The sequence below is a fragment of the Thamnophis elegans genome, chromosome 5, assembly GCF_009769535.1.
Source record: "Thamnophis elegans isolate rThaEle1 chromosome 5, rThaEle1.pri, whole genome shotgun sequence".
NCBI classification, from domain to species: Eukaryota; Metazoa; Chordata; class Lepidosauria; order Squamata; family Colubridae; genus Thamnophis; species Thamnophis elegans.
In genome coordinates, this window is record NC_045545.1 from 55,052,896 (window position 1) to 55,076,406 (window position 23,511).

The following is a 23,511-nucleotide window of genomic DNA, read 5'->3' on the forward strand; positions in this document are numbered from 1 at the left end:
GCACCGCCCCCCTAGAGTCAGGAACAACTAGCACATATGTGCGAGGGAACCTTTACCTTTACCTTGCATCCAAGCTATATGGACCCTTGTAAATTGTGCTAATAAAAAACTCTGTCAGTTAATTTATTCATACAGCAGGATAAGTTAGTTCAGTTCAATTCAGTTTAGGGCTCCGTTTTATATAAAGAAGGTCTCAGACTGAATGTCTGATATCTTCTATTCAAATTGCAAGTACAGTTAGTGAGAGAGGGCTCTACTTGACATTTTGTAAAATTGCTGTCATTTTAATAAATACCGTAATATTACTATTTATTGTTGATAAACAAGAAAGGAATGGACTATGGAAACATGTAAACTGAGGGGGGAAAGTGTGATATTTTGTTTTCCTAGATTTCTGTCTTGATTTAGCATGCTAGACATTTAAAACACAAATATTAAACATACGATAAAAATGTTTCAAGACTAAAAATACGGTAAAAAGGTGCAACACTAATATTGGATCTCTGGATAGTTTAAAAAAAATCCCACCTCCGTTTGTTTGTATCTAAGCTTTCTTAGAAAATCCATTCAAGTAGGCAATTACTAGGCAGAGATACTGAAAGGCAAAATATGTGGTCTTTTAAGAGATTATTGAAAGCCAGAAAATAAGCCATTCATTTATTCAAACAGCATATAAGTAGGGGGAATGTTTAGCTTGATGGTCCTTTCCTAGAGTTTTAGACATCTAAGATTTAAAAATCACATTTATTGATTTCAGGGAAATTATTTTGCAAGTTGGATTAACATTCCCTGCATTTCTAATATTTCATAAATTACCATGTGAAAATAATTGTTTCTGTTGGATTACATTCCCTGTAAGCTTCCCTTCATACTATTTCTACTGTAGGCTGGGTTCTCCATCAGCAGTGTGTGTATCATGTACTTTCAGAGCTAGATCTCAGTAGAGATGAAGGATATGATGGGAAAGGTTTATAAAAAGTATTTATTCAGCACATAAAATTTGACAAACTAAGACTGAAGAGTTAAGTTACTTGTTTCTCAGCCATATTTACAGTTCAGAAGTAAAATGAGAAGCAAAGAAAAAGCTGAAAAGGAACAATTTATAAGGAATACATTGAACCCTTTGGAATGTAAAAAGGAATGCTACAGAAAAGTTATTTAGCTATTTACTGGGTTGTGATGTGACTTTTTCAAATTTTATTTTCTTTATTGCAAAATAATAGATTTTTTTTTCCTTTTCCACCCCTGCATCCCTTCCCTTCTCTAACACAGGAACAGTTTTTAGCATTATGAAAGCACTTTTTGTAGGAATTGAAGGTATTGAATTTCTGGCTAGAATGCAAAATAGTTCAATATCCATTAATGCAGCATGTTTACCATTTCTCAGGAGACTTAGGGCCCTGATTTGGCTGAAGATTCTTGAAATAGAGGGTTACATTTCCCTTGGATAAATGAGAATGATTTCTCTAAGGAATGACTTGAAAATGAGAGAAGAGCGAAATTTATTCTGAAGACTTTTAGAACAGTTTTAACCACAATAAATCTGGTATGAATTAATAGAGTTTCTGGTGGTATCCTGGCCTTGGGGCATGATTGATTTTGTACTGAGGGAAAGGAGAGAAAGGTACTTCCTGCCCTCACTTTTGTTTATTTAAATTTCCAAGAGATGATTGATTAGCCATGGGCAAAAACAAATGAATCATAACTAGGGGGTAAACGTCCCAATTTCTTGCATTTGCTTAGAGAATGCTCTTGATGCATTCTCTGTGCTTTTCTCTTAGAGTAAAAAATGCTACTTCCAATAAAACAATATTTAAATAAAATATTGACAGAAATCCCCCAAAGTCATATATTGAACTCTTACATAGCTTTTTCCAAATGCTGAATTAATATATTAACAGATATGGCAATGACAGAAATGGTTGCAGGCTGTGTCTCTTTTAAGACACTAAATATTTTCTGTATGATTCCATGTATTGCAGCAGGAAAAGTATGATGAAAAGGAGTAAAAAAAATCTTGACAGTTCACATGTTTGGAACTGCCTTAAGAATATTTTCTTCAAGCCTGGACAACTCAGTAGGAAGAAATGGGACATATATTGTATGCATAGTTATCTCTAGGCTGTGGCAGTAATCTTAACAGAATGAATATTTTATTCTCACACTTTTAAAGAATAGGCAACCAGAGACAACACACAGAACATGAACTCCAAATTGGACTCCAAATTCATCTAGATTATTTTAATAAGTAAACTCTCACTGATTAGCAGAGGCTCAGCTTTGAGTGTTTTGCTGAGCTTTGGAGGTAGCATGATAGCATAGCTTCCAAATGTCTCCATCAGTATGAAAAAGCAGGATGGGTTCACACCTTCTGCCAAACTCAGAACTGCACTTTGGATGGCATGCAGGGAGGAGGCACTTCAAAAAGTAGGTTAAGCCAAGGCAAAGACGTGAATGCATCCAGAAATAAAATCTGATTTAATGGAAAATTGCATTAACTTAAAGACAATCCATATGATTACTCTTGATGAATTTAAAGTAACACTCTTTGTAGCATTGGATTTTAGTTTAAATCCCTTTGTCCCATAAGATCCAGTTCTCATCCTGGATCTGGTTACTGATCTGGTGTTATTCTGCTTGAATGACTTCCTTTTAGTAGCTTCAGTTGATAGCCTGGTCATAATTGTTCATGTTCTAGTGTCTTAATCTTGGCAGTTTATTGGAGAGGTGGCTGCCTTTTTTACTGTTTAAAAATTGCAATTGACTTAGATTAGTATGGCAAGATTATAAATGCATATAGTGTTTTGACCACTTCACATCTGTGCTTTGTCAGCTCCCTATTCATTTCAATCTCACATTAAAAGGATTGATATTAACTCTTGAATTATTCCATCAAAAGGAGAGCAGGTAACTAATTTTTAGAAGTGGAATTCCAAAGAATGTTTTAATGAAATGAGTTGCCTGTTATTGTCTCTATAGACAAACACAGCATTTTAAGTAAAGAATTACTTGAATCTCACATTTTAAATTTACCCGAATTATTATTTTCTCTTCCTTTGTGTGTTTTAACGTTGTGTTTATATTATTGAGCCACTAAGGCAACTTGGGCTGTCCGACTCTTACATAAAATAAGGAAGTGTACTCTCAGAGTTTGTTAAAAAAAAAAAAAAGGAACAAGACTTACATTGCAGCCACATTCATCTTGGAAAAAATCTTTTAAGATCAGATAAATATTCAGGGAGGGTCTCAAGTCTTCATCAACTAGCCAGAGTTTGTGAATTTATGATTGTTAAAGTGATATTTAGACATCCATTGTTTTCATATTCACAAATTTTGACAGGATATGCAGCAGGATATGGCCAGTGTTCTATATTTATATTTTTATGTGTACAGATAAATGTGTGTCATATCAATGTTGTATGTAAATGGGGAAACACAAGTGTCTTTGTGTCAGAAAATATTTTGGCATATATCATATGGTACAGTGCTTTTTCATTCCCTGCCTCCCACTCCAGAGAAACCTGAATGCAATCTTAATCAGTCTCTGGTTGTTATCTGAGCACAGTGTGGCAAGATAACTAAAGAGACGATCAGATATTCATTCCTTTGTGGGTTCATCAATGAAACATAGACAGTGGGAGCTGTCTCTTGTGTGGATGTCTTTCAGCTTCTTACACCTGACATCAATCCCTCTGTAACCTTTTATTTATATTCCTTTTATGGGACTAAAATCTGAGTGAAAGACATCAGATTGACATTCTTGAACACTGATGCCTTTTATCAAAGAGAATTTAAAAAAAAAGATAGAGCTCTGCTGACTTGAATGCAGCCTTTTTCAGCATTGTGTCCTTAACCGTATATTGAAGTGGAGGGGTGAAAGTTCATTCTCTCTGTCACTTCATTCTTCTGTTAAGAATTGTGTCAGCAAGGATGCTATAAGAGCTTGATGCAATCTTATCCTAGAATGTTTTTCTACAGGAGGGACGCTTGATTCTGAACACCTGAAATGGTCTGGAAATGGGGGAAAATGCATTGTGTAGCCTCAACTCTTTTTTTGAGTGCGTGTCTCTGTGTGCTCTGTTCTGATTTATAAAAAGCACTCACTTTCTATAGCAAGAGAAAATTAGAAATAGTTTTACTTCTCGACTGAAGTACTGGTGGTACAGTTATAAAGACAATCTATGTGCTGAAGATTTTTAAAAGTACGATATTTCTTCATGTTTCCTGGGAATGCATAGATTGAAGATGAACAAAATAGGTCTCTTAAAACAGATTTAACTAATTAATCAAGAAATTGAGAACTAGTAGTCTTGGCCATTCACAGTGTGATATTAATGGGTCTTAAAATTAATATTCAGGATGTACAATCAAGTCAAATGCTAATGCAAAAACAGCAAAACCATATTCAAATTCTTATTTTACTGGAGCCTCATATATTTCAAATATAATGTGGCTCTGGAAGATGATGTGAACAGACTGTTAGATCCTGAAGATACACTTTTACGTTTTCTTTAAAAGTAAGAAATACATCATCTTCCCAAGTCAAAACAACTAGGAATTCAGCTTGAGGTGTGAACTCTGTCTAAGTGTGCGTGTATGTGTATTGTTCTATCTTGAAAAGCTATGGGGATATTGTCCTACAATAACTGTGGTTAAATGTGGTTTTCTATTATTTTCTAGGAAACATTGTAAAGTGTTTTTAAATAAGAACAACAGTTTATATGGCAAGGCAAGAAAGCACGAATCAAAGCCCAAACTTTGCAAAAACTCAGAGAACTGGGAGGCTTCGGAGTACCCAACTGGGAAGCATAACGCAGCAATCATGACATGGGTGAAAGATTGGGTGATGTTGAATAGAAGGCGCCTATTGGCTATAGAGGGACATGACCTCCCCCAGGGATGGCATGCCTCCCTCTGGCAAGAAAGAGACACCCCCCATAGGTACTTCATGGGACATTATATTCGGAAGATTTTGATGGGGGTCTGGGAAAAAATGAGGAAAAAATATTATCTTAGGGTTCCGTGTTGGTTGGCACCATTAGAGGCCTTAACGCATCCGAGTTTATTTAATTGGACAAGAAACATAACATATAAAGATATCATGACAGAAGATGGCAATATGAAAACAAAAATGGAATTAGAGCAACAGGGAAGGAATTTGGAATGGTGGGAATATTTACAGGTTAGAAACAGGTTTAAAAGTGATAAGGCACGTTTCGGGATCTACCCAAACCCTCACGGGCTAGATAAGATCTTGTTTGGTGGAGACAAGAAAATGTTATCGAAGATCTACCAATTTTTGACCTGCCAAGATACTAATGAAGAGATGGACAAAAGCCTTCTAATAGTATGGGAGAGAAACCTAGGTTATGAAATTGAAATGGGCAAATGGTGGGATCTATGGAGTAAGACCATTAAACTTACAACATCTACTGCATTCAAAGAAAATATATACAAGATGGTTTATAGGTGACACTTCCCCCCAACGAGGTTAGCCAAGATGTTTCCTGGGTTATCTCCATTGTGTTGGAAATGTGGAAGAAAGGAGGGCACATTCTATCATATTTGGTGGTCCTGTACTGAGGCCACGAAATATTGGAAAAGGATTAAAAAATGGTTAAAAGAGGTTACCGGGGCAAACATTGAATGGAGACCTGAGAACCTGTTACTAAGCATCAAACCAGATAACATAAGCAGTTCAATATGGCACTTGAGCCTGCATATAATTGTGGCCGCAAGAATAACCTATGCACAATCTTGGAAATCCACCACTATACCGCCGGAAGATGCTATAATTAAAAAGATCTACGAATGTGCAGAAATGGACAGAATGACGGGTTGGCTGAGGGACAAAGGAGAAACAGAACATTATCTTAGCTGGAACCTATGGTATATGTGGGCGACTAGGAGAACAGCAGGGACTTAAAATGGGGAAAGTTAACATAGGTACCGTAATAGATCCCTGAATCTTGCAATGAGAAGATGTGGCTTAGAGACCTAATAATGAGGAAAGAAAGAAAAAACTGGGCTGTGAATGACTGTCACCGTGGGGGGGGGGAGGGGGGGTTGTATGTTTAAAACGGCATTTGTATCTGTATGTTTTACTTTATATTGTTATGTATGATTTGTCTTGCTTATGTCGTTGTATTTATGTCGTTGTATTTTTCTTCTTGTTTTTTAAAGGTAATAATGTTTAATAAAAATTATATTAAAAAAAAAAAGAACAACAGAATAATTTTTAGGGGTAGAACATATAACATGTGCTTTCCAATTTGAATGGATCTGAAAGTTTTGGTACTAATATGTTGGCATTCAAATGGACATTTGAAAGAGTGCATTAATTGTAATTTAGATTTTGGCGCATCTATAGATGCCACTTATACTTACTTTAGAAATTTTGCATGGGAGTGCTGGGTACAGCTATCAAATTAATAAAAACATGATTCACAATGGTTCCTATATTGGAGCCACTTATTACTGTTACTTCATATATTTCATAATGCTGGTCCATCAATATTAAAGCGCTATATGGGCCAGGCAATCTTGTATGACTGCCTTTTAATAAGAACATCTATCTACCTGTCCTATCAGGTCAGATAGGGTAGCATGCTACTGGTTCCTTCCCCCAAATATAAACATGTCTGTTCCATAGCAATCCCTGTCCTATCAAATAGCTAGCCTGACTTGAAGTTTGCCAGGCTTCCATCCTTTTAGCCTTTTGTAAGGATCTAAAGACCTGCCTTCCCCTCCAAGCATTAGGAGAGGATTAGATAATGGCACATTAACATGGAATTGTTGCCAGGATTTTGTTGCTTTAATGTTTTAGGCTTTAACTGGCTGTTTTACAGTTTTAAAAAATGATTTTATCTGACTTTTATTTTTTGATTGAAAGCCACCCAGAATTGGATGAAAGATGGGCAGCTATATAAATGTTTTAAATAAATAAAATAATGTGATGAGGAAAATATGAAGAGGGTATTTTTGTAGATTGCAGATTGCCATATGCAGTGTCCTTGGCTGGTACAATTTATTAGAAATTGAAATTCCATAAAATATGAAAGGTAGTTTATTACTTGGTCAGGATGAGTACATTGTACATAACATACAAATTCAACAATTGTCTGACTTCCCCCAAATTAAGGATGTGAGTGTTTTTCTTACTGTGTATATAAATCTGAAGGAACGCGGTGGCTCAGTGGCAAAGACGCTGAACTTGTCGATCAGAAAAGTCGGCAGTTTGGTGATTTGAATTTCTAGCGCCATGTAACAGAGTGAGCTCCCATTACTTGTCTCAGCTTCTGCCAACCTTGCAGTTCGAAAGCATGTAAAAATCCAAGTGGAAAAATAGGGACCACCTTGGTGGGAAGGCAACAGCGTTCCGTGCGCCTTCGGTGTTTAGTCATGCTGGCCATATGACCATGGAATCGTCTTTGGACAGTGCTGGCTCTTCAGCTTTGAAACGGAGATGAGCACTGCCCTCTAGATTCGGGAACGACTAGTATATATGTACGAGGGGAACCTTTACATTTATATAAATCTGATGACAGAAAGTTTTTTTTCAGTGTTAGCTTTTATTATTATCAGAATAGGAAAAAGGGACATAACTAGTTGAACACATTTTATCAGAATAATTTTATTGCTCCAATGAGCTCTTATTTCAATGAGTAGAGCAGCAAAAGAGTTATTCCACTATATATTGTTCTGTCCCCCATTTTCCATTATTTTCCCTAGGACTTAATGTTCTGTGATGAATTAACATGTCAAGCCCTAATTGAGCTCTTTGAGAGTTTTTGAAATACTGATTTTTTATTGAGTTTTCTTAATACTTCTATAAATCCAAGGCTTTGAATTACCTTCTTCATTTCTCAAAAATATTTCTCTCATTTTCCAACTTCACTTTTGTTCCCCTTCACCAATGTAGATTATTAGTAGCAATGAAAAGCTTTCCATTTCAGTATAACCTACATAATTTGAATGGCAGTTCTTACCTGACCTTGGGTGATTTTGAAAACTTAAAGATTCCCTTGTGCGATTAATATTGGATGAGAACGAATTTAGAATGAATCAAGGGGATGGGAAAATATCCTAAAGAAGTCTGTGGCAAACCTGTCCATAATGCCGCCAGGAAAACTACATTGATTCCTACAACACCAAAATCTAATTAACTTGGAAACCCAATGTCCCAAGGGTGCTTTTTCCAAAAAGCAACTGGACTTTCTCAGTTTTTTCTTTGAAAACATTTTGCTTTGCATCCAAGGAGCCAAGTGAAACATTTTCAAAGAAAAAAAACCAAGAAATTCTAGTTGCTTTTTGGGAAAAAGAAACTTTGAGACAACCATGACCTGGATTATTGTGAATCTTCATAGATATTTGGAACTCCAACTGATCTCCCCAAATATTTTTTACAAATTTTTTTATTTTCCTCAATATATTTTTGTTTGGATTTGTTCTTAATGATGAGTTTAAATTCATTTTTAGACTAAAGCATAAACCTTAAACTCTCCAGAGTGTGAAATCTAGAGTGTAGGTTATTTATAATTTTATGAGACATAAGTTTCTGTTTTACTTTAGATGCTAATTGCCAACGAAGTCTAGTATCTAAAATTGCTACTTCAGCTAACTATAAATATGGCTTGCTATTCATTCGGGAACATTTTGACCTGCTGCTGAGACACTTGAGAGAGAAAAGTTAGTAGCTCAGCCGTACCACAAATTATGTGTTATGAGCCATTACGGTGGCTGGAAGGAAGAACAATGTTTGCTGTTGCTCTTCTTCATTGGTGGGGGGGGGAGGGGGGCTAAGACATGGAGTAAGTTATTTTAATCTCAATTATAAACGTTTACTTTGCTTAGCAGTTGGGATAAGAATAAAAACTTCTCTCTTGTGGTAAGATAAATTGGTGTCAAGGAATTCTTCTCTTTCTTCTGAGCTTAATATTACTTTGAAGCATTGTGCTATAGTGAGCTGAAATGTCTCTTTTATTTGCTTCTTAATGCCTATGTTACACCTAGTAAATATATATCATGTAAATATCATGTTTATTTTTCTGATGTAGTGCAGGTATTAAAAAGGATTTTTAAGAAAACTGTACGAATACATATTGTTTTATTGAATAAACAATTGTGCAGGCAACTTTTTAGATTCCAGCTATCATGTTTTTAAATTATCGAAAATTTTCATATAATAAACAAAAAGGAAAAAGGGAAAAAAGCAGAAGTGCAAGAAAAAAAAACCCCAAATAAGAAACATATAGATGATTTCCAACCTTCTTTTCAACAGATAATTACATTCTTAATGTCCCTCCTTAAGTATATTAATGTCCCTTCACCCCTTCATTTAGTCCTCATCTTTCTTAGTCTTCAAATCTAAAATTCATCTGCTTATTTGTGTATTCATAAATACACATACTAAAATGTGTTACCATCCTATCTTAAATTATATTTTGAGCTGAGTAAAATTGTATTTTTACTTATTTTTAATTACTCAGTCGAGAGGACTTAGAATGCTACAGGGACATTAAACCCTGGATACACTTAGTCAGCGGTGTGTTTCCATTTTTTTACTAACAGTTTGCTCGTGTGCGCGGGCGCGCTTCTGTGCAGGCAGGTGGTCTGAGCCTCCCGCCGCCGAACCTCCCGCCAGCCTGATCTGGGCCAAACCGGCAGAAGCCCACCTCTGCACTTAGTGTATTTCTTTAGCACTGTTATGACTAAAGCAGTCAGGTAAGGAATTTATAGATTCATAAAACCATGGATTAGTACCCTCTTTGTCATAGCTCCTGTTGTCCTATTGTACTTTTTCTTTCAGAGGTAAATTTTCCACCATTGGTTTTCAACAATTAAGGTCTGATTTCTTTGATGATGGGTAATAAAGAACCTACAAACAACTCAACTTCAATTTAGACCAATCTCCTCCAACATAAACAATGGGTTCCATAGTCCACTAAAAAATGTGAAGGAACAAAATTGAGGCTTGAGGTTGATGAAAACATGATCAACGAATACCTTTCCATTTTAAATGAGTTTAAATTTCCAAGATTAAGAGAATTACATAAGGAACTAACAGAACTATCTGAATACTTATTTACTTCATTTGAGAAATAATGGAGACTTGATAAAATGCCAGAAGTGTAGAAAAAATTAATGTTTCTGTCTTCAAGAATGGGGAAAAAAAACCAGAGCCAGCAAATAAAAGATCATCAATTTGTGGGAAGATTCTAAAATACATAATAAAGAGATTAATCTACAGAATAACAGAGTTGGAAGGTACCTTGGAGGTCTTCTATTCCAACCCCCTGCTCAAGCAGGAGACCCTATAGCACTTCAGACAAATGGCTCTCCAGTCTCTTTTTAAAAGCTGCCAGTAATTAAGCATCCACTGGTATATTGTTTTAGGTTGCTTCTCTCCTTGATTAGTTTCCATTAGAACTATCACATTGCCCCTTATTTTCATTAGATTAGAGATGCCCAATCTAATGCCCAAGCAACCATTCTTCATAGGTTTTAACAGCCAGCCCCATAATCATTTTTGTTGATCTTCTCTGCACTCTTCCCAGAGTCTCAACATCATTTTTATATTGTGGTGACCAAACCTGGATGCAGGGAACTGGCCAGAAAATAACGTGGATTTGTCAACAGATCTTGCCAGATTAATATTTATCATTGGTTGATTGTGTGTATGGAGATTCTCAGCCATCCCATCATGGTTGTCTCAAAGGTGTTTTTTTTTAGTGGCAACTGAACTTCATGGTTTTTCTTTGAAGACGTTTTGCTTCTCATCCAAGAAACTTCTTACGTTCTGACTGGATGATGGGGAATGGAAGGATTTGTACTCCTTGCAGACAGCTGGTCATTTGCATTCTTTTACTGAGTTGTTAAGGTCACCTGGAGATTTATCTGTGTCATCAGAGGCACCTGACTAATGCAAATGGGTGTGGAGCCTTCTTGGAACTGCTTAAAGGACTGTGTTGTAGACTGGAGATAGATGATGTTGTATCCCTCCTCCTCTGTTGAGAGAGGGATGTTCAGTTTTGACATAGATGGCCTCTTTGACCCCTTTTTCACCTTTGAGACATTTGTTGATTGTTTAATTTAATCAGTTTGGGCAGAGCTTCAGACATTTTTTAAAATTTGGTAAGTTTATATTGCCTACTGTGCTTCCACTTCAGCAAATTATTTGCTGAAATTCAGCTTCAGCAAGGACAAAGTATCCCATCACATGTTGATTAGCAAGCTAGTTAAGTGGAGAACCTTCATGGTTACTCCTCAAATTGATGAGAGGTATCAAGTGGGATGCCATGAAAATCAGTTCTACTGTAAGTCCCCTATCTTTAATACTTTTTATTAGTAGTTTGGATGAAGATTTTTTATTTTTTATTTAATTATATATTTTATTTTATTTTTTATTTCCAGGCATTACAAAATTAGGTGTATAGTTACAGTAAATACCAAGAATTCAAAGCTGTTTTCCTAGTTTGGGAAAATTGTAGTACAGTGGTCAAGCAAAAGCAAATGTCCAAGTACTTGTGCAACTGTTTGGTAACTGTCTTTAAATAGCAGTTGATTGTAAATGGAATACAAACTAACACAAGAATGTGGGCTGTGAAGAAGATAAATCCAGTTTTATTCTGCATCAACAGAAATAGAATTTCCAAATCACAGGAAGTTATAATTCCATTTTGTACTTGCTGGAAGCACACATCTCAAGTACGATACATAATCCTGGATGATAAACTTGTTCAGAGAAATGCAGTGATCTTTGGGGAGATTGAAGGAACTGTATATGTTTAATCTTGAGAAAACACATGGGGGCGTGGGAGCAGATAAAATAACTGCTCTCTTCAAATATCTGAAAGGAATCATATAGGGTAAGATCATGACCTGTTTTTTAGAGTACAGGTCATGGGATAATGGAGAAATATAGTAAAGAAGATTCATATTTGATTGTACAAATAATAACAGCAGCTAGAATTGTATTTGCACAAAATTGGAAAGCAGACAAAATCCCATTGGAAGGGGAGGTAATAAAGAAGATATTAGATTGTGCAGAAATGAATAGGTTGACATTGAGAATAAAGGACAAAGAGGAATCAGCACAGGCCATGGGGGCGATTTTATGATTGGCTTGAAAAAAGATACAAATAGAAAGGATAATGGATTTAAAGCAGGTTATGATTGAATGTAAGAAAAAAAATCTTCCTGACGGGGGTTACCATAACCCAGAGAGTTTAATTGCAGATTAATTGTTAATATTTTGATTTGGATTCTTACATTGAACAGGGGGCTGGACCAGGAGTGAAATCAACTTACCTTCGCTACCCGCTCACAAATGTGAGTACATGGGCGACCTCCATGCATGCACAGGACTTTCCGTGCATGCGTAGAGCGTCAAAAAAGGAACATGATGATGTCCGGGTGGGTGGGCGGAGTGCCCAAACTGGTTAGAACCAGCTGATTGCACCTCTGGGCTGGACTCAGTGACCTAAATGGCTTTTTCTGACCATTCTAAGAAAAATCTATCATGAATATTTTTCTTCTATGGATTCTTTCTTAGATTTTTTCAGGAGCACATGCATCTTTGGGCTCCTGATAAATATCTGAATCTAAATTTAATGAACTTTCTATTCATAAAGCATGTCTTTAAACTTCTCTCCAACTGCTATTTAATGAATGCAGCAGTGGGGAAACAGTAGAACTATATCTCCATGCAAAATAGATGATCTACATGTAAAATTGTAAAACATCCTCTGCCTTTTTGAGAATGATTAAACCAGATGTACAGTTATTTGAACATAGTAAAACAGATTAAAGATAGGAAATATGAAAGATATGAGTTAAAAGATATGAAAAATAAGAGAAGAAAAGCACAAGGACCCAAGAAATTGTATTTTTCTGCAAAAGAGTGGGCAAATGTATCTCATTTCTGCTTGGATTTTTGAGATTATTGTTAGCATCCACATAGCTGGGTAAAAATACAACACAGATCTTTTTTTAAGACTGAGAAGTAAGTGCAGCTGACTATTATCATGCGGGGTTTGAATTTCAAGAGAGGAGTAAAAAGTTCAGTATAGTTGACTGTCTTAATATTTGTTAAATGGAGCATGTACTGTATATTCATAGACAATGGATTACTAAAATACTACAGAATTTTCAATCATATAAGGCAGCTTCCAGCACCATCTACTTGAAATAGGCTCAGCAGGGAACTGAAGATTTTAAATTCACTACATGCTGAGTTTATGTTAAGGACACAGACATTTTTTGCACCCATCCTTCTTGTTAACATCTTTGAAACTACTGAAAGTGTGATAAAACATGCAAATCATAAAGTAATGGAATTAACAAATCTGTTTGAAAGAAGAATCAAGTGGAAAAAGTCTCACTCAGAAAATTTATATATTAATACTACTCATTTAAAAATCGTAATTACAAACTGAATCTCATTTTTTTCTCCCAAACTGCATGCATTGGTTGTTATAAGACAGGATTTTACTAACCTAAGGGTATTTTAAAATGCAACCTTGAAAGATAATATTATGTGGTTGTTTAGTTTTTGATTAGGTTAAATCTGATGTTTGAATCCATAGTAATCTACGCTTTCCTGGGTGCTGCTTGGAGAGTCCAAGCATGGGTTAAATACAGCCAATCTGCTGTGTTTCAATCTGAATTGAACAACGCCTCTGGTGCTGACCGTTCCCCAGTTTTTTTCAATTCAGTCAGCCCAGTGGACGCATTTAAGGTTTTCTCTTCAATCCTTTGCAGATAGCTTGGACTCTCATTTTTAAATTGTACCTTTTTTCTGTTTTTTTCCTTTATAGCCTTTTTTCCATTTAGAGAGCAGGCTTAGTGAGTCTACCTTTAAGGTTCCTTCTCACCCCTTAGCCTCCATGGTGTCCTGGGCTCACTCGGGTGCCGTGGGGGTTGCTAGCAGTGGTGATTTCAGGCTGGTGCAATCAGCGATCCGATGCCCACGCCGAGCGATCGCAGCACGCTCTGCTGCAATCAGTTGGTCTTCAGAGTTCCATAGCCATTGTCTGTATTTGCTGAGAGAGCCAGAGACTGGCGCGGAGCTTCAGCAGTCATAGGAGTAAGTTCCAGTGGCCGTTTTGTGAGGATCATTGTGTGGCCGCCATTTTGTTTTTTGGCTTTCCCGCGCTTTCAGAACTAGCTGCTGCCGAACTTCCTGCCTCTCAGCAGTTCGCCACGTGGAGCTCTCCTGTCCAGTCATCCAGCAGTTTTGCTCTTCTGGCTTTGTTCCAGCAGAGTCTTCTTGGGGCTGTGGAGCTGCCTTGGCCTCAGTGGCCATCCTCCTCTTCCTTTACTCTGCATTGGTGCTGGGAGCAATCCGGATCGCGCCACAACTCATCCCTGCTCCTCTTCAGCAAATCTTCACCCACTGCTGCCTACAGTGTCTCGGCTAAGGGAGTGCTCCAGGGTCATCGGGTGGTGAGTGAAGGAGCCCCTGTCACATATCATCGGAGCCCCTTCAGTTAGCTGGATGGCAGACCAGACTTCTGAGGAGTTGGATCAGCCAGGCCCTGCACCAGCAGGCCTTTTTCCTCACAGGCTGGCAAGGCAGTCAGGGAGGCCCTTAGGGGTAATAAGCCTTACTCCAGGCAGGGCAAGAAGCAGGGGGCTGTCCCACCAACTGTCGCTAGTCGACCTATTTGCCACCCCAGAGAACACACACCTTCTGATGTTCTTCACCAGATTCCACACACCACAAGGGGATGGGGTCAACACTCTTCACTGTCCCTGGCCTCCAGGTCTACTATATGCATTCCCACCATTACCTCTTCTCCCTAGAGTGATTCAGAAGGTCCTGCTCGTGGCTCCATTCTGCCCCAGAAGGACCTGGTTCGCTGACCTGGTGAGTATTCCGTCATTCCATAAGGTCTCTCTCAGCCAGGGGGCGCTTCAACATCCAGAGCCCCAGTGGCTATAACTAGCCGTCTGGCATTTGAGAGGGACCTTCTGAGTAGGGGCAGACTCTCCACCGAGGTCATTCACACCATTCAGGTGTCCAGACGACCTTTCACGACCAGGATATACGACGCCACCTGGAGATCTTTCAACAACTGGTGCACAGCCCATGGCGTGAAGGCAATCTTGGCTACAGTTCCACAAGTATTGGACTATTTGCAAGACGGACTGGACCAGGTCTGGTGCCTAACACACTCAAGCATCAAGTGGCTGTCTTGTCCACGATTCTAGCCCCGGAAGAGCATTCATCTCTTGGTCATCATCCCATCTTCTTGTGGGGTGCAACCAACTTGAGGCCTCCGATTGTCCACAGGTATCTGTCATGGGATCTCAATGTTGTGTTACGGGCCCTGATTGGACCACCTTTTGAACCACTACAGTCCGCCAGTCTTAAGCATTTGACGTTTAAAACTTCCTTCTTGATTGCCATCACTTCTGTGTGGCATATTTCAGAATTGGCAGCCCTGTCGGTTCGGGACGACTTGTGTCTAATACAGCCGGACAGGGTGACTCTCTGACTGGACCCGGCATTTATCCCCAAGATCAACTCCTGGTTCCACCGGGCACAGGAGGTCATCCTCCCGGATTTTTGCCCGCATCTCAAACATCCTAAAGAGAAGAGATGGCACATGCTCAATGTTTGTAGGATGATCCGTAAGTACATCAAATGGGTGGCTGCATCCCGGCGTTCCGAATCGCTCTTTGTATCTTTTCAACCTGTATCCCAAGGCTGCAAAGTTTCCTCTCCTACCATTGGGCAGTGGCTGCGGGCATGCATTACCTTCGCCCATGTTTTCCAGTCCAAGCCAGTGCCACGCCATATCACCGCACATTCTACGAAAACTGCCGCCGCCACTCTGGCGGCTTGGGCGACCCAGGCACCAATAGAGGAGATTTTCAGGGTGACAACTTGGTTTTCCTTGTCTCTGTTTGTTCAGAACTACAAATTGGACAAATTTGCTTCTGCGGAGAGGACATTTGGGAGATGAGTCCTTCAGGGCATTCATACCAGTGGAGAGACCCTGAACTTGACAGTTTCCCACCCTAGTGACATTTAGCTTGGGTATGTCCCATGCTTGGACTCTCCAAGTAGCGCCCAGGAAAATGACTATTGGCTTACCTGAAGGGTCGTTTTCTGGGCATTGCAAAAGAGAGTCCAACCACACCCTGGGGTCTTTCTCCACTATTTGTTGCAGACTTTTAGACTAGCCATATGGACATAGTTGCAGACTTGTTTTGGATTGATTATATGGACTTTGTTCTTTGACTTCTCAACGCATAACAGTTCCACACCTTCATTGAAAAAAACTGGAGTCACGCAGTCAGCTGTTACTTTCTCTTTTATGCAAACAGTAATACTGTGTTGATTATTGTAAAGAATTTTTCTTGACATAGATATCTGAAGAAGCAAAAGAGCTTATCTGCTTTATGTAGAAGTTTGCTTTTGGGGATGAATGTCATATTACGTAGCTGCAAATGTTAGTTTACATAATCAAGACTTGTTCATAATTCAGAGGACACATTGTGGGGTGTGTAGGGTGTGGTTTTTTGAAATAACATTCTTCTTAATACATGCTGCTTTGTAATATAGTAGATTCTTTTGAAATATATTGTATTGAATGTATTGTATACTTTTTTCAAAATGATTTCTCTTGCCTTCAAATATTTAAGTTGAAAATCATTGAAATTATTGTTGAATGTTATTTATGATGATGATTATGATGTTACCTGAAACACAGTCCATTGAAGATAGAGGATGGTGCTGAATATTATAATGAATTCTTTCTAGAGCTAGCAATTGAAATGTTTTGGGTAGCATATTAATTAACAGTAAACACTTCTAAACAAAATTAATTCAATAGTGTAATTAGCAGTTTATTTCCTGCATGGCCTTCAAAAGATTAAATATGTCATTTATTCATACTATAAGTGATAAAATGTAGCACTTCAGCATTTCCATGGGATCTGGTTGCCCAAGAAATAATTTGTTAGTGAAGCTTGTTAACTGCAGGATGCAGAACAGAATTGTAACAAGGCATGTAACCTGTATGTTTGGAACAAATAGAGGCTGAATAGCTGTATATGTAAGGTTCCCAGTGACACACAAACGGGGTGGGTGGGTGAATTATTAGTAGTTCATGCTTTAATTTCAGATATGCTATGCATTGGATTTTAATTTTCTTATAAACAACAAGAGCACATACTATAAGACAATTAAAGGGAGAAATAAAAGATGTTACAATTTGGTCAAATGTGAATTTTGAATCTGTTTACATCGGATTATTGTATTGACACATTAACATTTCATGGAGTTACAACTTTTTCCTCCTGTGATTTTGATAATGGATAATTATGAAGTTGTATCTATAATATGAAAAATTCTGATCAGTTGTTAAAAGAAATGATTGATAGAGTGCATTTTCTTCCTGGATTGGCCTTTCTTTAAGGCTTGATCCTTGGCCACAAGAGAGACAGATTGCCTTTTCAAACTGTCCTTCCAAGCAATATTATAATCCTGGTGTCAGAAAATTGTGTGCAATGTGGATTTTCTTACTAAGAGGCCTGATGCAATTCCTGACCAGGTGTTTTATCTGAAAAGCAACAAGTTAAGAAATGCTCTGTAGGCTTCTTTTCAGTAATTATATCTCATCTAGATAAAATTTATAATTTGTATGTTTATGTGTTTCTTGAATACAAGAAAGAAAGAAAAAAGAAAAAAGGTAAGTTTGTAAAGTAAAATACTTGGCAAACACATCTTTTCTTGAATGAAACTATTTCCATCAAGTTTTTTATATAGATGCTCTGTATCTATAAAAAGGGCAGAAATATACTGAATGTTAAATGCTATGCTGCCTTACTTGTATTACAGATAGTACTCAATTTACAACCATTATTTTAGCAACTGTTAAAAATTACAATGGCATTGAAAAAGATTACTTTCAATTGGTCCTTGCACTTACTACTGCTGTAGCTTCCCCAGGGTCATATGAACGAAATTTAGGCACTCGTCAACTGGCATGTATTTATAAGGTTGCAGTATCCCAGGGTCATGTGATCACCATTTGCCACCTTCCCAGCCAGTTTCTGACAAGCAAAGTCAATGGGAGAAGCCAAATTTGTTTGATTCACTTATCTTACTGCAGTGATCCGTTTAACAACTGTGACAAAAAAGTTGTAAAATTGGGCGTGACATTTAACAGCTGCCTTGCTTAGGAATGGAAATTCTGGTCCCAATTGTAGTAATAAATCAAGGATTACTTGTTGGAAATGTGACCAAGAACCAGGCACGTGCTACCATATGTGGTGGTCGTGTCAAAAAGCCAAAATATACTGGCAGAATATCCAAAAGTGGTGGATAGAGATAACTGAAGAGGAAATAGAATTCATACCGGAACTGTTTGTCTTGGGAATTATAAACAAGAAATATAACAAGGAAGTAATCTTTCTAACAATACATATTATCATGGCAGCAGGAATGGTCTTTGCCCCAAACTGAAAAATAGGGAAACTCCACATGAAGGGGAAATAATCAGGAAAATCTTGATCTGCACTGAAATGGATAAATTGATGTGGGAATTGAAGAATCAAGATGAATCAGAATATTATAAGATCTGGGATAAATTTGATTGATGGTTGGAATATAAAAGGGAAAGCCCAAAATAGACATGAGTCAACATTGACAGAATGGAGACTAGAATTATGTATGGAATGATAAATGCAAGAATGTATAAGATAAACTCAAACCAACATGGCTGGAAATAGGTTACTTTTTTCTTTTTTGTAAATACGGTATGGATCAAATGTTAAAAAAACAGGGTGGCTATAATGTATAACTGAATATCTTAGCGTATATGGCATAGATTCTGCCAGGACAGTTTACGTTTTAATTTATGTTTAATAAAAAACTTTTTAATTTTTAAAAAATATTACTTGTACTTAATATAAATTCAATTTTGAACAAGCTCAGAAAGATTGCAGCAAACATCCAGCAACATCAGCCATCTTTGATTAGTGTTTATGTGCTCCGGGGATGTCAAGAAAAAAGACATAATTTGGTAATTTAAAGAGAAGGGATTGGAGAATAAGATGGAGATATTCATGGCATGGAACAACTTAGCATCACATAATTAGAAGTAATAACATGTAAGATTTCATTGTAAAGTTGAAGAAAAATGCTGTGAATTTCAAGGTTTTGTACCTTGAAGGTTAGTTAACTTAGTTTTTATTTGTACTGGGAATATGTGAGAGTAAATTCTGAAATTATATTGCAAACATTATATGACCTTATTGAAATATTTTAAGGCCATATTTGAAAAAAATAGTGAGTTAACCACCAGCATCATCTGCACTCAAAATACCCTGCATGCAGTCAAAAATAATCTGCTTGCAAAATTTGCTCAAAGGCATTCTTTCCATGAAAAATGAAACTGTCTTTCTTGTGACCTTTCCCAACTGGGCATGCAAATTTGTTGGACTTTTCAAAGGCGAACCATTCACAATTTGATGTGCTGTGCTTAATTGCAATGTCGCAGTTGAAGACCCAGCGTGAATAGTCCTAAATTGGTATCTTCTGGGAAATGTATGGTATGATCAGGGCTTTGGTTTTGCCGTAGGAATAGCTGCAAAGGAATTTAATAGTGTCTCTAGAGGAAATTTGAGCTAAGAGTGGAGAATTGAATTGAATCTAACCCTGTGGCCTTCATCTAGATTGAGATTCAGTACATATTTGGAAAATGATTGCTAATGTATGCTTGACATTGCTGATTAATAGAATCTTTACCAGTAAAAATCATTCTTGTAAGTAGATTGCATTGGAATCAGGTTGTTTTGTTATTCATTGGCTAGTTTGTCTAATGCACAATAGTAATTGCTGTTTTTTAAAAAAAACAAATCAGCTGACCCAATGAGTGGGGATTTTTAGTTAATATTTAATAAAGTCCCATTGGTATATGATGATCAAGAGGAACTTTAACTTTCATTTTTAAAATTTGCTTTTAATATCCTTTTCTTTTTGCACTTATATTTTGCCCTTTTTCCAAGGATTTGAGAACAGCGACTATCTTCAGAAACTTATAATGTTAGAAATCTTGATCGTTCTGTGTGTTTCAGAAACTGATTGAGTTTAAACCTATGTAACAACTTGTACTTTATGTCTCTCACATCACAATGTATAAATTTACCATAGTTGTTGTTTATTCTTTAGGAAGCTCAGAATGGTTCTTGTGGTTGCTATTTGTCTTTAGAGACACTTCGCTTTAACAGATACAGGGAGCAAATATATTCAGATACCATAGTTCATATCATTTTCTGTTTTAATGCTATTTTCATGAGCAATTCCCTTCCTCCCTTGTTTTGCAGAGATTCGAGCCCAGCTTATTGAACAACTGAAATGTCTTGATCAGCAATGTGAACTGAGAGTCCAACTGCTCCAAGATTTGCAGGATTTTTTTCGAAAGAAAGCTGAAATTGAAATGGATTACTCCAGGAACTTAGAGAAGCTGGCTGAACGATTTCTGGCAAAAACAAGGAGCACCAAAGACCAGCAACTCAAGTAAATCATTTCCTTTTGGAGCAAATGGGATCTGGGGACTGCGGGGAAAGCCATAAAACTGGGAAAATGCCAGCTACCAGCATGCAAATCACATTACTTTATGAATGTCATAGTCAGGTTATTGTTGGTTTATATTTCATTTACAATGCAAATATAAGCTAGTTCCATTTTCCCTCAATTCTGTTAGCTAAAATGCAGGGGTGAGACACACACACACACACACACACACACACACACACCTCTGTGGTTAGTCAGCATTTGTGGTCATCTCCTAATAGCTTGTATAATGGAAAGATTAGAAGCTCCCGTGGAATCTAGTGCTTCTATGTGAAAAGCTTTCTGTAACTGGTGCAATAAAATAAGGGTTGACCTGGAGATACAGAAAGTTCTAATGCAGATTGTAGACACCACTCACATCCTTTTATAGAAGACATTATTAAACAATGTTTTCCAAACTCTACAACTGCATTTTGTTGTTAAGTATGACTATTTCTAGTTATTGTAAATTTAAAATATTTTGGCTTTGACACGTAAGAGGAATTTTAAACGTACAACTTCTGCCTTTTTCAACTATAATGTTGCAAATGCATGGACGATGGGATGTACTTTGATCATCTCTGCTGTAAAGGAGAAAAAGGAAATAAGCTTCTCTGTAGGAAGATGGTGTGGCTGAGTCAATTATTGTGAATATTCTAAAACTTAGAAGGAAAGTCACTCTATAGCAGTGTTGAGGCTCAGTTTTGGGTAGCAGTAGCTATGTCAAAATTTAAAGTTAGATCAGACCAAGAAACCAGTGCCATGTACGTCAATTCTGCTTTTATTGTAAAGCTGTAGTACAGAATTTCGTAGGTCCAAATGTGCTTCTCTCTCCTTTTCTTTATCTTCATGAGAACTAGGGACTGCTTGTCTGAAACATTTACTCATATTCCAGTACATTTTTTTTGCTCTGGATTCAATCACCTTGTTTTGGTAGTGCTCTCAACCCAGTCCCTCAAGGTTATTCCCTTGGCCTTCTACAAGTGGAGACTTGGTTGTATCATTGTGTTATGTTTGTTCAGTTACTGAGTTGTGTCCAACTCTTTGCAACCCCATGGACCATAGCATACCAGGCCCCCTTGTCCTCCACTATCTCTAAGTTTGCCCAAATTCATGTTAATTGCATTGATAACACTATCTAACCATTTCATCCGCTTCTGTCCCTTTCTTCCTTTTGCCTTCAATCTTTCCCAACATCAGGTTCTTTTCCAATGAGTTCTCTCTTCTCATTTGGGGGCCAAATGCTTCAGCTGACTTGGATGTAGATACAAATAGATATTTAAATTTGCCTGAGGCTTATATTGAAACAATAGTCTGAAGATAGTCATCAGTTCCCAAGAAACCGGTATTCCAAATATCTGAAGGGTATTAGATTCTCTTAAAACACTCTCTAGACATAATATATTATTGACTTAAGGATAAAAATAAGCATACCTAGGATGTAATTTACGTTGTGCCTCAATGATGGCTATTTCTGGAGCTATCTATACACATTTTAAGCTATCTGCTTAAACATTTTTGAATCCTTTTGCATTTTGAATATTTTTGCATAAATGTAATCTAAAATGTGATTTGTTCTTCGCACACTTAATGATAGAGGTGACAATTCTAGCTGTAGTGACTAAGGTGGTCTTATTTTTTACTCATTCATTTAATTGGGTTCTCGATGTAGTTTTTAGGACTTGTATGAATGACAAATCACATTTTAGGTCATTTTTATGCAGAAATACTAAAAACTGAAAAGGCCATGTTTGAAAATGGATATATTAAAGGAAATTGCCTCTGAATTACAGTTTAAGTTGTAAATGCCAGCCTTTACCTTTTTATTTATTTTTCCTTTCATCAAACCTAATGTACAGTAAGTGATTCGTGTTCTTTAATTCTGATTATAATGTGATATGTGATTGTGAAATCAAAATGCAGGACCCAATGCAGTGAATTTAAGTACTATTTGAAAAGAATATGTGGATATTTAAATTATCCTTGCTGTTTTGTCAAGGCTTGATGTTTATGTTTACTTTTCAGACTTTTAGGATGATGAGACAATTTGTGCAAATGTTGAATCTTCTTCTCCTTTGACGGTATCTACAGTATGTTAAAATACCAAGTATGGACTTTTACAGTGCTGCAGTTTCCAATTTTATATAAGAATTTTTTGGGGAACAGAATTACTAGTTTCTATAGGAAACAGAAACTAGCTTTATTGCTATAGGAATTGCTTTTATAGAATGTAGGATTCTTATCAAAATCGTAGATTTTAAAAATATTTCTGACCTTTAGCTTTTCAAATATGAAGGGCTGGTAATCTCAAAATAGCAGAAACAGATAATTGGCAAGGAGAATTAAACTGTCATTTGTAATTCTCAACTTTTCTGCTTTTAACATACCGTTAGCAAGACTTTTCCCCCAGGATCTGTTGCTAGTCTGTCAAATGTATTAATACTAAATTTGCTACAGAATACGGAAAAGTACATTCACCTTCAAGTTGTTGATCGATTATATGTTCCTGTAGTTTCCTTGGCTGTAATACAGCAGTGATTTATCTTTACCTGGAATGTTTCTTTTTTCTACTTATACAATACGCTAGCAGAGTTGGAAGGGACCTTGGAGGTCTTCTAGTCCAACCCCCTTCCTAGGCAGGAAACCCTACACCATTCCAGACAAATGGCTATCCAGCATCTTCTTAAAGACTTCCAGTGTTGGGGCATTCACAACTTCTGGAGGCAAGTTGTTCCACCAATTAATTGTTCTAACTGTCAGGAAATTTCTCCTCAGTTCTAAGTTGCTTCTCTCCTTGATTAGTTTCCACCCATTGCTTCTTGTTCTTCCCTCAGGTGCCTTGGAGAATAGTTTGACTCCCTCTCCTTTGTAGCAACCCCTGAGATATTAGAACACTGCTATCATGTCTCCCCTAGTCCTTCTTTTCATTAAACTAGACATAC

General features: G+C 37.1%; 1 protein-coding gene across 5 annotated transcripts in view; it reads left to right on the forward strand.

Annotated features, from left to right (window-relative positions):
* Window positions 1-23,511, forward strand: part of SRGAP2 (SLIT-ROBO Rho GTPase activating protein 2) — a 207,071-nt gene that overhangs the window by 52,864 nt on the left and 130,696 nt on the right. For all 5 annotated transcript variants that reach the window (XM_032217258.1, XM_032217259.1, XM_032217255.1 and 2 more), the window contains exon 3: window positions 20,341-20,533. In XM_032217258.1, the coding sequence (XP_032073149.1) occupies window positions 20,341-20,533 (193 nt within the window). The remainder of the gene's footprint in view (window positions 1-20,340; window positions 20,534-23,511) is intronic.